The following is a 14,718-nucleotide window of genomic DNA, read 5'->3' as shown; positions in this document are numbered from 1 at the left end:
CGCAGGGAGGGCCGTGACGTAACGTGACGTGGAATGGCGTGGCTTGCGTCATCCCTCGGCGCCGTGGACGGGAGCCGTAAGTCATGGAGGTAGAGTTGCAGTCGCCGGTTCTCCTGAGCGCGCCCCTCGGGGTGCGGCGCGGGAAGCGCCGTCCGGGCCGCAGCCGGTGCCGCGGCGGAGGGCGGCCGTGCCTGCGCTGGGTGGCGCCTGCTGGACCCGTCCCGCCCCGCCCTCCTGCTTCTTGGCGCCGCCCGACCCCACGTCGTTCCCGGGGCTCGAGGTCCCGGCTGCAGTCCGCGAGGACGTGGTGTGGGGGCCGAGGGGACGCCTTGCGCGCGTGTGGAGGCTCTGTGGCCGCGACAGCCACGGCCCGGAGCTGTTCACCGGGGCCGGGTCGTGCACGCACAACGCGCCATTGGTTATAGTTTTTGTTCTGATTGGCTTTCGCCCCAAGGGAAGTTTTCGCTAGGTGGTACCCTGAGCAGTGTGGGAAGTATGTGTAGGAATACTCGACTCTGGCTCACATTTGCAAGTCAGAATTACATTGGACATTTTTAGGCCATTTTGATAACGTAAAACTAAATCACAAGGGCCTCATTAACTGACCGTAGATCGGATTCAGTGGGGTTGCCTCAAAATAAGGATTCTACTTACATTCCTGCCTCAGGGAGTTCAATGTCAGTCATCTGTCAGCAGTTTTAGCACTAGCTGCTGCTTTCTGAGTACTGTGTGCCAGGTGCTTTTCAAGTATCATCTCTAATTACTGCAACCAGAGAAGGCGATAATATTTTGCACCGCTTTACAGTTAAAAGCCTCGGGTATGTTAAGTAACGTTTTCAAGGCAAGAGGTAAAGAGTCTGAGAAAGGATTCAAACTCAGATCATTCTAGCTGTCAAGCACAGGCCGTTTGCACTACCCCATGCTGCTCTGGACAAGACACTGAAGTATCAAAAAGGGCGTGGGAGGTGCACACACATGTACATAAACATGCAGGGTTTCTGGCTTCTGGGGGGACAGGCATGTTCCTGAGTGTAATACACAGGATGATGTATTTATTGTCATGAGTGACAATCAGAGCATTGCAGCATCTAATGTTTGTTGATTTGAGGTTGGATTTTATTGTCTAACAGAGTATGGGCTTAAAAGTTAACCTAGAAGCCAACTTGTAGAATTGTATGTGTGTTGGTAGGGGTAGAATATAGCCATTCCTCAGATCTGAAGGTCTTGGAGACTTGGAGGGGTGTATTGCAGCTCAGGGTAGGAGGAGCCAATCATTCATGTAACTCTTATTTTTCATTTATTATGTGCCAGGGTCTATGCTGTGTCCTGGGGTTACAGCATTGTATAAGGCGTGGTCTCTGTGCTCTAAGATCTTACTGTTTGGTTGAGTCTGAGGGACAACTGTGTCGATCCAGTGCCTACAACCAAAAGGGACCCTTTTTACAACTTCAGGTGCCAAATCCAGGGCCCACTCTGCTAGTGGAGTAGATGGGCTTTTGTGCAGAAATATCATTTCTGTCTGTCACCTGTCACTCCAGAACTACAGCTCATTCCTTTAGAGTTCGAATCCTTTTTAAAAATGCAAGGAGTCCCTTTTGATGTGAATGTGACCTTTTAGAGTTATATTTCTGTGTTAGTCCAGAGACAAACCACACTAGTTTTTGCACTAAGATAATTTGGTATAAAGAGTTAACTAGGTAAAAATTGTTAACTAGTTATCTGAAAGGATAAAAAGGGATCTCTGCAAGTAGTATTGTGGACACGGCAGCTGCGGGAAGCAGTCACTCCCCCTAGGACTGAGGGAGCTAAGGGAAGTGGTCGGAATTTTAGAGCTTAGAAACTTAGAGGAGGGCCCCTGCCTGGCTGAAACTCAGGGGTCTAAGGAGGAAACTGTGCTGCCCAGCTACGTGTAAGGGCCTGGCAAGTCTGGGAAGCAGAGTTCTGAAGGGAAGGCACTGACGCATGGTGTTGTGTCTGTGGTGGGCATTCGGTGGTAAAGCTGGGCCTACAGGTGTCGGGAAGACTGCAGACTGAGTTCAGCTGCTGCTGCAGGGCGGTGCTCAAAGGAATAGGAAGCGCACAGGGAGCCCCAGGCTGCAGGCAGCGGGAGCAAGTCCCCTCTCCCCTGCCGTCCCGCAGTGCTCCTGGGGGTGTGCACCGACTGGCTGAGCAGGTGTCCCAGAGGACCACTGAATATTCCACACGAGTCTCTCGGGCAGCACCTCACCTGCTAGGGCCTGAAAGGATTGGTTGACAGTCAGGCCTGAGAGGGGGAAGTGAAGCCTTTGGGGACAGGAATAGCGGACAGGATAACAGGGTGATGCTGACTGGGATGGAGGAACTTAACCTGGCTGGCTTCCAAATCAGGGAGCTGCCAGGACTTACTGATGTTAGAACACAGAGACCCCTGAACTTGGTACATCACATAAAGACCCCAGGTCAGTTTTAGACCTAGAATGTGATCTCTTTGCAGCTTTATAAGATGAGCTTCATGTAATGTCGGGAAAATTATGAAAATTTGGTTTTATTTAATCCTTCGTGGAAAAGCAGTGTGGTGTGCTGCTTTTTACACCATATAGGGAGTCAGAGTTACGGTTTTTGCTTCTCTTTTAACTCATTATGCTTGATTTTCTGTTTTCCCACTCCTCATTAAAAAATGCTTATTTTGATAACTTTGGGATAGCAAAAGAATGCTGAAAGGAATAAGGCACTATCCATAAAATATACTGAGCTTCTGTAAATTCTTAAATACTATGCTTAATAAAGTAATTAAAAATCTTTAAGCATTTACTTGGAAATATTTGCATAAGTAATCTTTAGTTAACATTTAATCACAATGTTTTAATCATATAGTTCTCGTGACATTCGGAAAGTGTGTTAACGCAGTAGCTATACCTGAGTATATTCTATACTCAGAATAGACAGAATAGAATTTTCATGTGACTTAAATATATACTAAAATTAATTTTTACTTCATGTTAAACAGTGTTTTATGTTTTATATTTCAGATATTAATAGAGGATCCTATTACCACGTGTCTTTCTCCTTCAGTGTATGATATGATTTGTAAACTCGGGTTTGAAGCCAGAGAAAATTGCGATATCAGTAGTATTGTAACTCAAAATGGTGAAGTATGCTGGACGACAATTACAGACTGTGTGGTTTATACAGAATCAGGTTTGTACTTTCTCTGAAGCCCAAATACCCGTCAATACTGTTGCATTTAAAATGTCTTGACCTGTAAAATTTCCCTCTCTGCTCATTGCTTTTTGGGTTAGGAGATGTTATAGTACAGCCTTAATTTGAAAGAGAAAAGGAATCGGTGTGGAAAGAGGGAATGAGGCAGAGACGCATAGGAGACTTAAGGGAAAGCTGGGCTCTGAAAACCAGGTGTGAGGAGGAAGGGGTCGGGAGGCAGTGAGGGCTGAGGGGCTCTCAGCTTATGGCCTGTGATCCAGGTGGAAGAGGGAAGAAGATAGAAGTCATATGAATTAAGGGTGTAGAATGACCAGTGATATATACAATTATTTTAAATGTCTTCCAGGCATTCTTGTATGTCTTTTGAAGTAGGGATGTGGGATGGGAAAAATAATAATAATTGTAAAAATTATAAGGGAATGTGCTGTGGCCCAGCAATTCCATCCAGGAACGTACAAGACAGGCCCAGTCACAGGTATGAACATGTGTTTGTGCCAAGTTACTGCAGCATTTTGTAATAGAAAAGAAAGAAAGAAAGAAAGAAAAAACATTGGAAATAGCCAAATGTTAAGTGGTAGTGGATTGATTAAATGAATTATGGAAAAAAAAAAATGCATGCAAGGGAATATTATGCAGTGGTGAAAAAGAGTGAGGAGGCCCATCTTTCTGATCCAGAAATCTCTCTGAGCTGTATGGCTGAGTGAAAAAGTAGGAGGAGCACATACATGTATTATTTGCTTGTGTATGTATAAATATTTCTAAATACACCCAAGGAATTTATAACAGTAGCTGCTATAGGAAGGAGAACTGGTGGCAGAAGGGAGACTTTCACCGTTTTATATTTTTTGATCGTGAACCACGTGAATGTTCAACCAAAACTTATCAAAAAAACAAAACCAAAAATTAATATTCTAAATACATTCCAAAATAATAATAATTATTATTAATAATGTCATTGGAAATCTCATAGTCTAATAATGTTACATTAAAAAGTCAGGTTAAAATATATATAACAACATGAAGCTGATTTTGTACAAACTTATATACAGATAAAGAGATTGAAAAAATGAAAAAATATTTGAACCTTTATTTTTCAAACTCGCTAATGAGAGTTTTTCTTTTATAAGCAGATAAACACTATGTAACTTATTTTCAACAACATGAGTATCTTTATTGTAAGTCCAATTATAAACTGGTTGCCAACTTTATGGAAATTTCATAATTAAAGCCCTTTTTCTTTGATGATTTAGGCATTTGCATCACACGATGTGGAGCTGTGGTACTAACTTGCTTTCTTATCCTTGAAGCCCAGGGTCTGGATTACGGGGAAAGCGTGAGGCTGCTGGGCCCTGTGTGCCAGGCTGTCCACTTACATCTGTCGTCTCTGACCAAGGGGCAATTTGAAACGCGATATTCATCGGGGTTCCAGTGGACAGGTGTTCCAGAGGTTCGGCTTTTTAACAACCTTTAGAAATAAAAGACTTCAGATTCCACTTAGAGGTCCTTAGTACTTGCTGATTTTAAAGGGGTCTCCTCCATCCTCTGGGCCCTCAGCTGTAAGAAGGCTTGAGTGTTGCAAGGCAGAGTTGGAGCTGTTGACAAAGCCCGCAGAGCCTGAGCTGAGACATCCTTTGACCAAAGGAAGTTTTTGGATGCAGTGTCAGGATTGGGGTTTAGGGACGTAGGTTGGTGCATGGGTGCTGGTCCTGGGACAGAGAAAAATGGACAGCTCCAGAAAAAAAGAAAGACTTTACAGACTGGTAGTAAGGTGTTCTTGAGACGGTGGGACCGGGAGACCGGAGGTGGGGATGCTTGGCTTGTTGAGGGCGAATAGAAGGGAGGAGGAATAGCTTGGGGCCCAAACCTTGTTTTGGATGGCTTGATGGTTGGTTTGGTGGTTGGTTCAAACCAGCCATTTCACTTGGAACATTAAATTATTACAGTAGAGCAGTAACTATAAAAGAGTCTAATTCTAAAATACTTTGGATTTCCTAATGGAGGGTGCAAGGGTGTTCCCTTTTCCCTGTGTAGTAGCTCCCTTAAGTGGCAGGGTGAGCTGCCTTATGTTTACCTATTTTTAAGAACTAATCAAAATGGGAAATAAGATTAGGTCAAAATATTTGACCTTTCAATTTACAGTTATGCCAGATGTACTGCTTTTAATAAACATTTAAGTAAATAAAGAACTTTCCAAAAACTCCTTAGATATTGAACGTCTAACGAGTTAAACATCTCTCTGATTCTTTGGATATTTTTATATAGAAAATGTTTACCTATACCAAAAAAGTCATTAAAATATGCCAATTGAAATCATCAGAGGTTTGAACTTCATTAATAGAACTGTGCCTTTAAGAAATAATACTTATTGAACACGAATTCTAACATATGTCTTATTCTAAACAGTTATTTCCTGAAATGTTTGATGCCTTGGGAAGTCTTCAATCTCTTGCTATTTCTCTTAGCTTAATGAAGCTGACATCATGTCTGGAGCGAGCCCTGGCTGACGTAAGTGTGAGGACTCTTTCGTTGTTGGTCCAGTAAAGTATCAGAAAGAACATTAACCTGTTTTGCAGTTTAGCTCAGATTTCTTGATTTTAAGTATTGTTTTCCTATACAATCACTTAGCACAGATTTTTTAAATATTTTTCTTTTTGAATGATTATGAGATCAAAAACGTCGGTGTCTTCGGTACTTTTGTCCTCTCATTTGTACAGACACTTGCTTTATGGGCGATGTTTTTGTTAACATCATCTGACTCATAATACGATTGTTACACAATATTTGTTTGAATTTTAGGTGTATTTACTGATTAGGAAGGAATGCCCCTTTCTTTTAAGAGATCTGATTGCATCTGAGGAGCTCTCTCAAGTCTTTGGGCAGTCTGTGGTAAGCTTGTTTGCCTAAACCTGATGGAGTAGACACAGCGCAAAACAGTCGATGTTAGCTGTACTTCTGTTCTTCAAAAATTGATGCTCTGGGCTTCCCTGGTGGTGCAGTGGTTGGCAGTCCACCTGCCGATGCAGGGGACACGGATTTGTGCCCCGGTCCGGGAAGATCCCACGTGCCGCGGAGCAGCTGGGCCCGTGAGCCATGGCCGCTGAGCCTGCGCGTCCGGAGCCTGTGCTCTGCAACGGGAGAGGCCACAACAGTGAGAGGCCCACGTACCACAAAAAAAAAAGAAATTGATGCTCTGTTAGGAAAAAATTAATTTCAGTGATTCAAGCATATTTTCCTTTCCCACATCCCCTTTCCAGCCAAAAGACACACCTCCCTCTTGTCCTGAGTGTTAATGTGGTTTGATAATGGCCTCTGGTGTGATGACTGCTGGTGTGAGGGCCTCAGGTCTAAGAGCCTCAGGTGTAGTAGTAACCTTTGATGTGATGACCTCTGGTGGGATAGCCTCTGATATAATAACCTCTGGGGGGCCAGGCAAATGAGCAATTTGAAGTCTTTTGATCCACTGATTATGTATTAATTGTAATGCTAATTCTGCAAGTTATAGATTGTAATACTTATTCTAGAATAAAATTTTAACCCTTTAAAGAGTGATATTATGGTTTTATTATTAAAAAGATCAATATTTTTAACGTCCGAGAAATTACACCTTTTGCAGCTGTTCAAACTTACCGTGGAAAAAAAATTTAGATGCCAATTAAACATGCAGAGCTATGTACGTTTTCAAACCTTCTAGAGGCCACATGATCAAGATCGTTTAAGACCAGTGAATAACCTTCAGGCAACTGAATAAGGCCGGGCTGAGGTGAAGGGGGAAGCCAGGGTAGTGCCAAGCCGGGAGGACACTACAAACAAGACATTAAGAAATCCGTTGTCAGTAGAGCTTTCCCACTCTTACGGTGGTGGTTCCTTACCCCTTGTCAGCTTAAGGATTGTTTTCTTTGGTGGAGGGTGTGGAGGGAAATACAGACTGCTTGGTGTCACGCTGAATTCTTAAGTTCTGTCGTTTTCTTCTGCTCTTTATTTTCTGCCTGTGTTGTGCAGTGAGCCTTTTGCCTACCTGCAGCCCTTTTAGCTCCCAGATAATTTTCCTAGTTGATTCGCATATATGTTTCTGATTGCCCAGATGGTATGAACAATTAATTTAAAATAATACTAAATTTAAAACAATATTAAATTCTTAATATTATAGTCATTAACATTTAATTAAGGTAATAGTAAAGTATTTAAAATTAGTGTAGAGCCAAGACTTCCCAGAATAGCATCGAAGGACCGGCTGTCAAGCTTTTTGACATTGAGTTGAAACCCCTCTTTATAAACGTCCTGCCCTTTGAGGGGAATGCAGAATGCATCTGTTTCCTCTTCCCAGCGAGTCTTTAAGTTGTATGAAGACAGCTTCAGTCCTCTCCTGAGTCTCCTGGAGGCTCAGCTCTTCTTTCATGTGACGTGGGGTTGAGTTCTTTTAGTCTCTGAACGGCTTCCGTTTTTCTGAATCTCCTCTAAGGTGTGGTGCTCCAGACCCAGAGGTAGCCCATGGAAAGGTATAGTTATTGCAGTCTGATAAGCAGGGTCCTTGTATTGGGAGGGTCTTTGCTTTGTAGATGGAGGGACAGAGCAGGTGAACGGTGAGCTTCAAGTCAGAGAAGAGGCTGGAGCCTCTGTGGTCTGGCTCTTCGTCACTGCCCTCTGTATTTTATCCCGAGCACATGCTGTTTACTGTGGAGTTTCTGTTTATCACTTTCTGTTTTGTTTTATCTAGATACTGGCCATGTTGATGTATGGTATGAAAGCAGTGTAGCCTGGGTGGCATCTCATCCCTCTTTGTGGCTTTGTGGCCTCTGAAACCTTGGTCTCACCTCTCCTTGCTTATATTTTTCTCTTCTGCATAGTGGGAATAATAGTACTTTCCTCAGAGGTTGTGCTGAGGGTGAGTGAGTAACAAATAAACACAAAATGTGTCTGACATGTTGAATGCTCAGCAAGTGTTGGTCTATTATTATTGTTATCATTACTATATACCGTTGGTTCCATTAATTCCAAGAAGAGAGCTCACATAATCCCAGTGTTGTATTGGTTTACTCAGTGACCCGGTGATCTGCCCCCTCACTACCTAGATGGACGTGCTCAAGGTCTTCGTGGGCTCTCCGCGTGGACTCAACCTTCGCAACGTTCTGTGGCACGGCTTCGCGGCACCGCAGGAGATTCCTCCAAAGTAAGATGCTGGGGGAGGGATTCTTTCTCTTTTTTGATATACTTAAGAGTTTGTTTTATTTTGAATTTCACATCAAGGAAAGATGTATTTTGAGAAGAATGAGAGTTTGGGACAAGATTTTGAAGATAAAACTGAATGTTAGTGGCAGAATGACTGGCGTGATAGGGTTATGATTTCGCTGACTTGCGCCCCAGAAGCTCAGGTGGTGACGGCCACAGCACCCTGGTGCGTGGGAGACCCGAGGTTCAAGCTCACAGGTTTCTGAGATGTCGCTGGTCCTCCCGACCACTGCACAGCTCCATCCCCACAGCCCGTGGAGTTTCCTGCGATTTAATGCTGTTTTATTTTCTTAATTTTAAACTTCTTGTTTTTGAAAGTAGAGCTTTTTGTATGTGTGCTGAGTTCATTTCTCTAATGGATCTCTATGGTATTTCCCACTAGATACTGTTCAATGATGATATTGTTGACAGCAGGATTGGGTCAACTACTAAAGGGTTACCTTCAACAAACTAAGTTCACATTGGCACATCGACCTTTCATAACTCTTACAAGCTTAGAGGATTTGATCGTTTTCCCTGGTAAGTACCACATGCCACATTTTTCCTGAATATATCTCTGTAAAGATATTTATAGAGTTATTAAATAGCATTGAGACTTGAACTCTGTAGGTGGAACAGTTATTCTCCAGGGGCAAGATGCCTTTGAAAGTTTCATGAAGAACCTCTTAAATTTGGCCACATCAACCCTTACCTCTTCCCACAGTGCCCCCGGGGTTATCTGAGGGCCATGGCTGCGTGACTCAACGTTAATGATAAAGTTAGTTCATCGTGCAGATATGTTGGCATACAAATGGCTTTGGACCAGTTTGTAACGCACTTTCCCTTCTTTTAGCTCTCGTGTCTTTGTACTCATAATCCTTATGCCAAAAGTACCACTAGCATAAATGTTCTCCTATATCATCTTTTGTTTTCTTTTCATGAGAAAGCCATTTACCAAATTAGTGGGGTTGGGGGACACAGGACTTTGAAAGAGCAATTAAACCATGTGTTTGCTCCAGGCTCATTCTTTTCCACTTTGGCTGAAGTGTTGTGTCTGTATTTGCTGATGTTAATCCTGGAGGGAACAGTACAGATCATCTTGGTCCCGGCAACCTTAGCCTTTTTGTATCATGGATCCTTCTGGTAGTCAGGTGACTGGCAATAATGTATATAGTCTTTTTTTTTTTTTTTTTTTTTTTTGCGGTACGCGGGCCTCTTACTGTTGTGGCCTCTCCCATTGCGGAGCACAGGCTCTGGACAAGCAGGCCCAGCCGCTCCGCGGCATGTGGGATCTTCCCGGACCGGGGCACAAACCCGCGTCCCCTGCATCGGCAGGCGGACTCTCAACCACTGCATCACCAGGGAAGCCCAATGTATATATTCTTTAAGACTTTATTTTTGTAGCGCAGTTCTGAGTTTACAGCAACATCAAGAGGGAGGTGCGGAGATTTCCCATCCACACCCCCCTCGCCCCCCCCCCCCCCGCATAGCTTCCTCCATTATCAACACCTCCCACCAGAGGGTACATTTTTTACCAAGGATAAACCTACATTGACAAGTCATAATCACCTTAAGTCCATAGTTTACCTTTGGGTTCACACTTGATTCCTGTATCTTCTGAAGATATTTTTAATTTTCTTGGTCAGTGTGGTCAGCTTGTTGACCCTGAACTCCTCTACTCAAAGTTGTTTTAGCTTAAAGAGATGTAATTGCCCACGTTCCCTTTTTCCAAGGGTGCCTGTGGTCACCTGCAACCCTGGTGCTAGTTCAGGTGGTCTCACGCTTAGGTGGCACGCTGCCCAGGGCCCATGGTTTATTTTCCTGAAGAGGTCGGCTCAGTGGCATCACTCCCTAAGTGTGTTTACACCTTTTTTTTCAGTTGATTAGTGTGGTTGTGCTTAAAAATATTTGCTATTTTTACAGATGTTACTTATGAGGTACTTTCAGTATTAGAAGAAGTGATGAAGAAATCCACTTTTATACTAAAAATCATGTTGCCATATTGGGAAGTTGCATTACTCAACTTCAAGTCTCACAGGTACCTGAAGTGTGGCATTACATAGTGGTCATTGGCAGCTTGGAGGCCAGGCCTTCTAAAAACCCTAGCCTTTCTGCTTTGTCGCTATTGGAGTTGGAGCAGGTAGGAGTGGGACTGACTCAAGAGCAGACCCGAGCATAGAATATCTTCATATAATTAACTAAAAGGCATCTTGTAACTGTGTTTTAAACATTAGTTTTTGTACTGTTTTTGTACAATTAATAGAGACAATTATTTTTTATTTAACTAATGAATTTATTTTTATTTAAAAATTAAAAAAAAAATTTGGGCTGCATTGTGTAGCTTGTGGGATCTCAGTTCCCCCATCAGGGATTGAACCCGAGCCACAGCAAGCAGTGAAAGCCCGGAACCCTGGCCCCTAGGCCCCCAGGGAGCTCCCTGATGATCAGTTTTCAGAATCAACTTATTAATAGTTTTTTGAGTTCTTACTGTGACTGAAACATAGTGTCCAATGTTAGAGAATCATGAGAGAAAGAAGATGACAGTTTGTCTCTATGTTCCCTGGGGAGCAAGCCCAGGAGTGGAAGCATCAGGAGGTCAGTGGTCTTTACTTCCTTTCAAGTTACCTTATCCTGATATGTACATTTGATTGGATACCTTGAGAACCCACTGAAATCCTGGTTTCTGAGTACTTTTTAGAAGTGAAGAAATAAGTTTAGCAGATCCTTGATGACACTTTATTCTACTGCAGCTGCTAAAAGTGTTGCATCATACATTAAGACACTGGAAAATCGTTTTACAGTCACTAGTCTAATGAGACTTTGATTCTGCTTTGTCTCTCATATTAGTGAGTAATGCCACTCCTCCTTGCTTCGGACGCATGTTGGGAGTATCTGGAATACAGCGCCCTTATTATGGTGTTGGTGCCAGTGTTTACTTTGAAAACATGAAGTTTTGCTTATTTCCTTCAATTTCACAGGTTTGCTGACTGTGCCATACTGTTATTGGTGCAACTAGAGACTGGACTTAGGAAAGTTTTTGCCACAGTTAACAAATGTCCAAAGAGACTTCTGACTGCTGAGGTACACTGCTTTAAATGGTTGATGGTGACTGTTGTTGCCGTATTGACATTCTTCCGTGCCTAATTAAAAGCTTTTAATATCATATTTTTGCTTATTGTTAAATGAATTTTTTAGCTAAGAACTTTCTTTGGAAGGCCTGACTGTCATTTTTTGTGGCTTCCTATTGTGATTTTATATGTTATATATTTATTTTATTTGTGATTGTCTTTTGAGGGTTCTGTCATATTTCCAGGTAGTCTTTTAAACCTAATGGTGTCATCAGATGCGTTGATGCTTGTGTTTCCTCTGTAGGCATATTTACTGGTACTATTGTAACCCCATGAGGTGGGCCGTGGGTGGTCTACAGCATGCCCTTCTCGAAGGATACTGCTTCCTTTGGGCCAGAACTGCCAGGGAGGCTTAGCAATGTCTCTGGGTGGCCACGGGCCTAGTTAGCTATGGGAGAATCCATTAGGTAGGGGAAAGGAAGAGTATATATTATGGGACCAACAGCAGCATCTACCATACTTGGGATTCTTGTTTCTTTCACTAGTTCAGCTTCCTCTTTGTGCCCCTTTATATAGGCATTCCTCAGAATTCTGTTCTCAACCCTGTACTCTCTTTATATTTATTCCTTGGGAGACCTCACATAATACCATGCCTTAAGCTGTTACCTGTGTGGGAGCAACACCAATTAGTAAATACTTTGAAACTAATAAAAATGAAAGCACAACATGGCAGAAGTTGTTGATGCAGCTAAAGCAGTGCCAAGAGGGCAATTTATAGCATTAAGTTCCAGCAGTCTCCAAGGCATTGTCTCTAACTCACGGTTCTTTGATCTCCTGAGTTAGGTTTACACCTGTTCGTTGAATATCTTCATATGAGTTTTCCCCAGCATCTCAAATTTACTTTATTTCAGAAGAGCAAATTTTTTCTTCCACAAATTTGTTCTCTGGTATTCCTTATTATCCTTATTCTCTGAATTGCTCTGCACCAAGCTTTAGCACCATCTTATGCTCTGCCTGCACTCCATTCTCTTCATGGACTTGCCCTGCCGATCAGTTCTACCCCTGATTTGTCTTGTGGTCCTTCAGTGCTGAGGTCTCACCTGGCTCCCCATCACGCTCACCTGGTAACTCATCTTCCACAAGTCTTCATGATTCTCCTTCTCTAATCCATTCTCACACTGCCACTAATTGTTTTCTAAACTCACGAGTATTCCTGTGTCTTTTATGGTTTCCTCTGCTTAGAAACCTTCCATGGCTCCCAGCGCCTGCCTGCAAGGCTCACGCTTCTGCATGGCTTGTAAGGATGTCAGAGTCTGGCCTCAGCCTTTCTCCAGTTTGTTTTCCCTCTGATTCCCAGCATAATTTAAGCTCCTCGCCAGTTCCTGAACATGCGTGTCTTTCCTCTCACTTTGCCCACTGTCCCCTGCCTGACCACTCCCGGCCACAGTGGTGACCTCCCAGAGCCACATCTACTTGGATCTAACAGCTGCTTTTCTCTGCGTTCTCTTTCTGTCTTATCTTGAGGCAGTTCTGCTTTGCCTTATGTGCATTTTTGTAGAGCTCTCTGGTGTAGGCCCCTTTGGAGTGGGTCATCCATATATGTCCGCTGGTGCCCACACCCGGTGCCTTTGATGTAGGCTCTGCCCAGTCCAGTGTTGTGGAGTGAAGCCTGGGTCTTCCAGCAGAAACTAGAGCCCCAGTTGTCACAGCTCTCACTCGAGTGCTCTTACAGTTGACTTCATGGTAACCTGACCAGTCACTGCACGGCTCTGTGATGCTATGAATTTGGTTATTTAGTTGTCATTTCACTGCACAAATAAATAGTGTGACTGTTTCTACAGAGGCTGTAGTTTATCGAAGAATATCTTAAATTTTAGCCCAGGCTTTTATCCAGAATAAACATAGCATCAGTTTATTTACAAAGCAATACATACATGAAAATTATAAAGTGCTGTGCAAATGCCGTAATTATTTATTGAATACTTGTTATGGCATAAGGTCTCTTCAGAATCAATGCAGGATATGAAGATGAGCAAAGACCTAGGGACTTTTAGAAGCTTGTGTGTATTAGGGGTGAGAGATAAGACATTTATACCAACTCCATAAAATAAGGTAGAAGTTGGGCATTCCCTGGCAGTCCAGTGGTTAGGACTACGCAATTTCTCTGCCGTGGCCCAGCTTCGATCCCTGGTCAGGCAACTAAGATCCCGCAGGCTGCATGGCGTCGCAAAAAAAAAAAAGGTAGAAGTTAATTCACATCGTTTATGGAGATGAATGAAAAGTTCAGCTTTTTTGAGGAAGTAGTGGGGATATTTAGTAGGCAATTGAATATTTAGAATAGAGCTTGGAAAAAATTTTAGGGTCAGCAATACATGGGCTTTAGAGTCATCTGCACAGTAATAAATGTTCAGGAGTATTTGATAGTATTAAAATGAAAATATGTTAATAAGCATTAATAAGTTTAACACATTTCTTGAGCACCTGAATGTAAAATCCTACTGAATTCCCCAGCAGCCTTTGAGATGGGCATTCCTCACTTACACTTCTGCAGAGAAAGCTGAGCATGGAGGTGCTCAGGGTCTCACTTGTAGGAGGTGTGGAGTTGGGATTAGAGTGCTGAGGCAGCCTGGCCCCGAGCCGTGTCTATAAAGTCTGGGCTAATTATACCAAGAAGCATGAAAAACAAAGGCTATTTGTTGGAGAAAATATTCAGTTGTGCTCACTTGCACACAAATACCAGCCATCAGTAGAAGTGCTCTGTGTGAGTAGTGATTTGTGAAGTTGTGGCATCGTAAGTGTTAGAGGTATCTGAGAGATGTTAAAAAAAACAAAGCGGGAAAAAATGCTTGGAGGGTAAAATATTTAAGTATGCTAGTCAAGTGTATGCTTTAAAAGCCCAGTTTGTATGAAGAAATTGAACAGCCATTTTACCCTTAATTTGCAAAATAAAAATGCTATTTTCTTATCAAGTCCTTAAACTCGATTATACACTTTAAATTCAAATCTATAAGATCATAAAGACCGGTTAGCTGAGATATGCTGATTTAGATCAGACCTCTGGAAATCTGGGCTATGATACTTCTGACTTTTTTTGTCATTTCTGTCTAGTATTTATTACTGCTTTCACTCAGGCCTGATTCTCAAATATTGGCATTAACCTAAAATGGAGAGCTAATGATTGAAGTCACAAATAAGCCAGATGCTTTCTGTCTGTGATCAGTAGTCCATGAACAATAAAAAAACATTT

The 14,718-nt window shown here is 42.7% G+C and overlaps 1 protein-coding gene across 9 annotated transcripts in view; it reads left to right on the top strand.

The window, feature by feature from the left end:
- Positions 1-17: 17 nt before the first annotated feature.
- ERMARD (ER membrane associated RNA degradation) overlaps positions 18-14,718 on the top strand; it is a 31,331-nt gene continuing 16,630 nt past the window's right edge. For 5 of the 9 annotated variants that reach the window (XM_049695555.1, XM_049695554.1, XM_049695553.1 and 2 more), the window contains exons 1-9: positions 18-89; positions 3,009-3,177; positions 4,506-4,645; positions 5,602-5,703; positions 5,995-6,084; positions 8,268-8,365; positions 8,807-8,943; positions 10,327-10,441; positions 11,382-11,484. In XM_049695555.1, coding sequence (XP_049551512.1) covers positions 84-89; positions 3,009-3,177; positions 4,506-4,645; positions 5,602-5,703; positions 5,995-6,084; positions 8,268-8,365; positions 8,807-8,943; positions 10,327-10,441; positions 11,382-11,484 — 960 coding nt within the window. In that variant the 5' untranslated portion in view covers positions 18-83. The other 4 variants (XM_033403961.2, XM_033403960.2, XM_049695552.1 and 1 more) reach the window with 4 other exon arrangements.

This window comes from Orcinus orca, chromosome 12 (assembly GCF_937001465.1).
Source record: "Orcinus orca chromosome 12, mOrcOrc1.1, whole genome shotgun sequence".
In the NCBI taxonomy this organism is placed as follows: Eukaryota; Metazoa; Chordata; class Mammalia; order Artiodactyla; family Delphinidae; genus Orcinus; species Orcinus orca.
The sequence above is the reverse complement of the archived record's forward strand: the minus strand, read 5'-3'. Positions and strand labels throughout refer to the sequence as shown.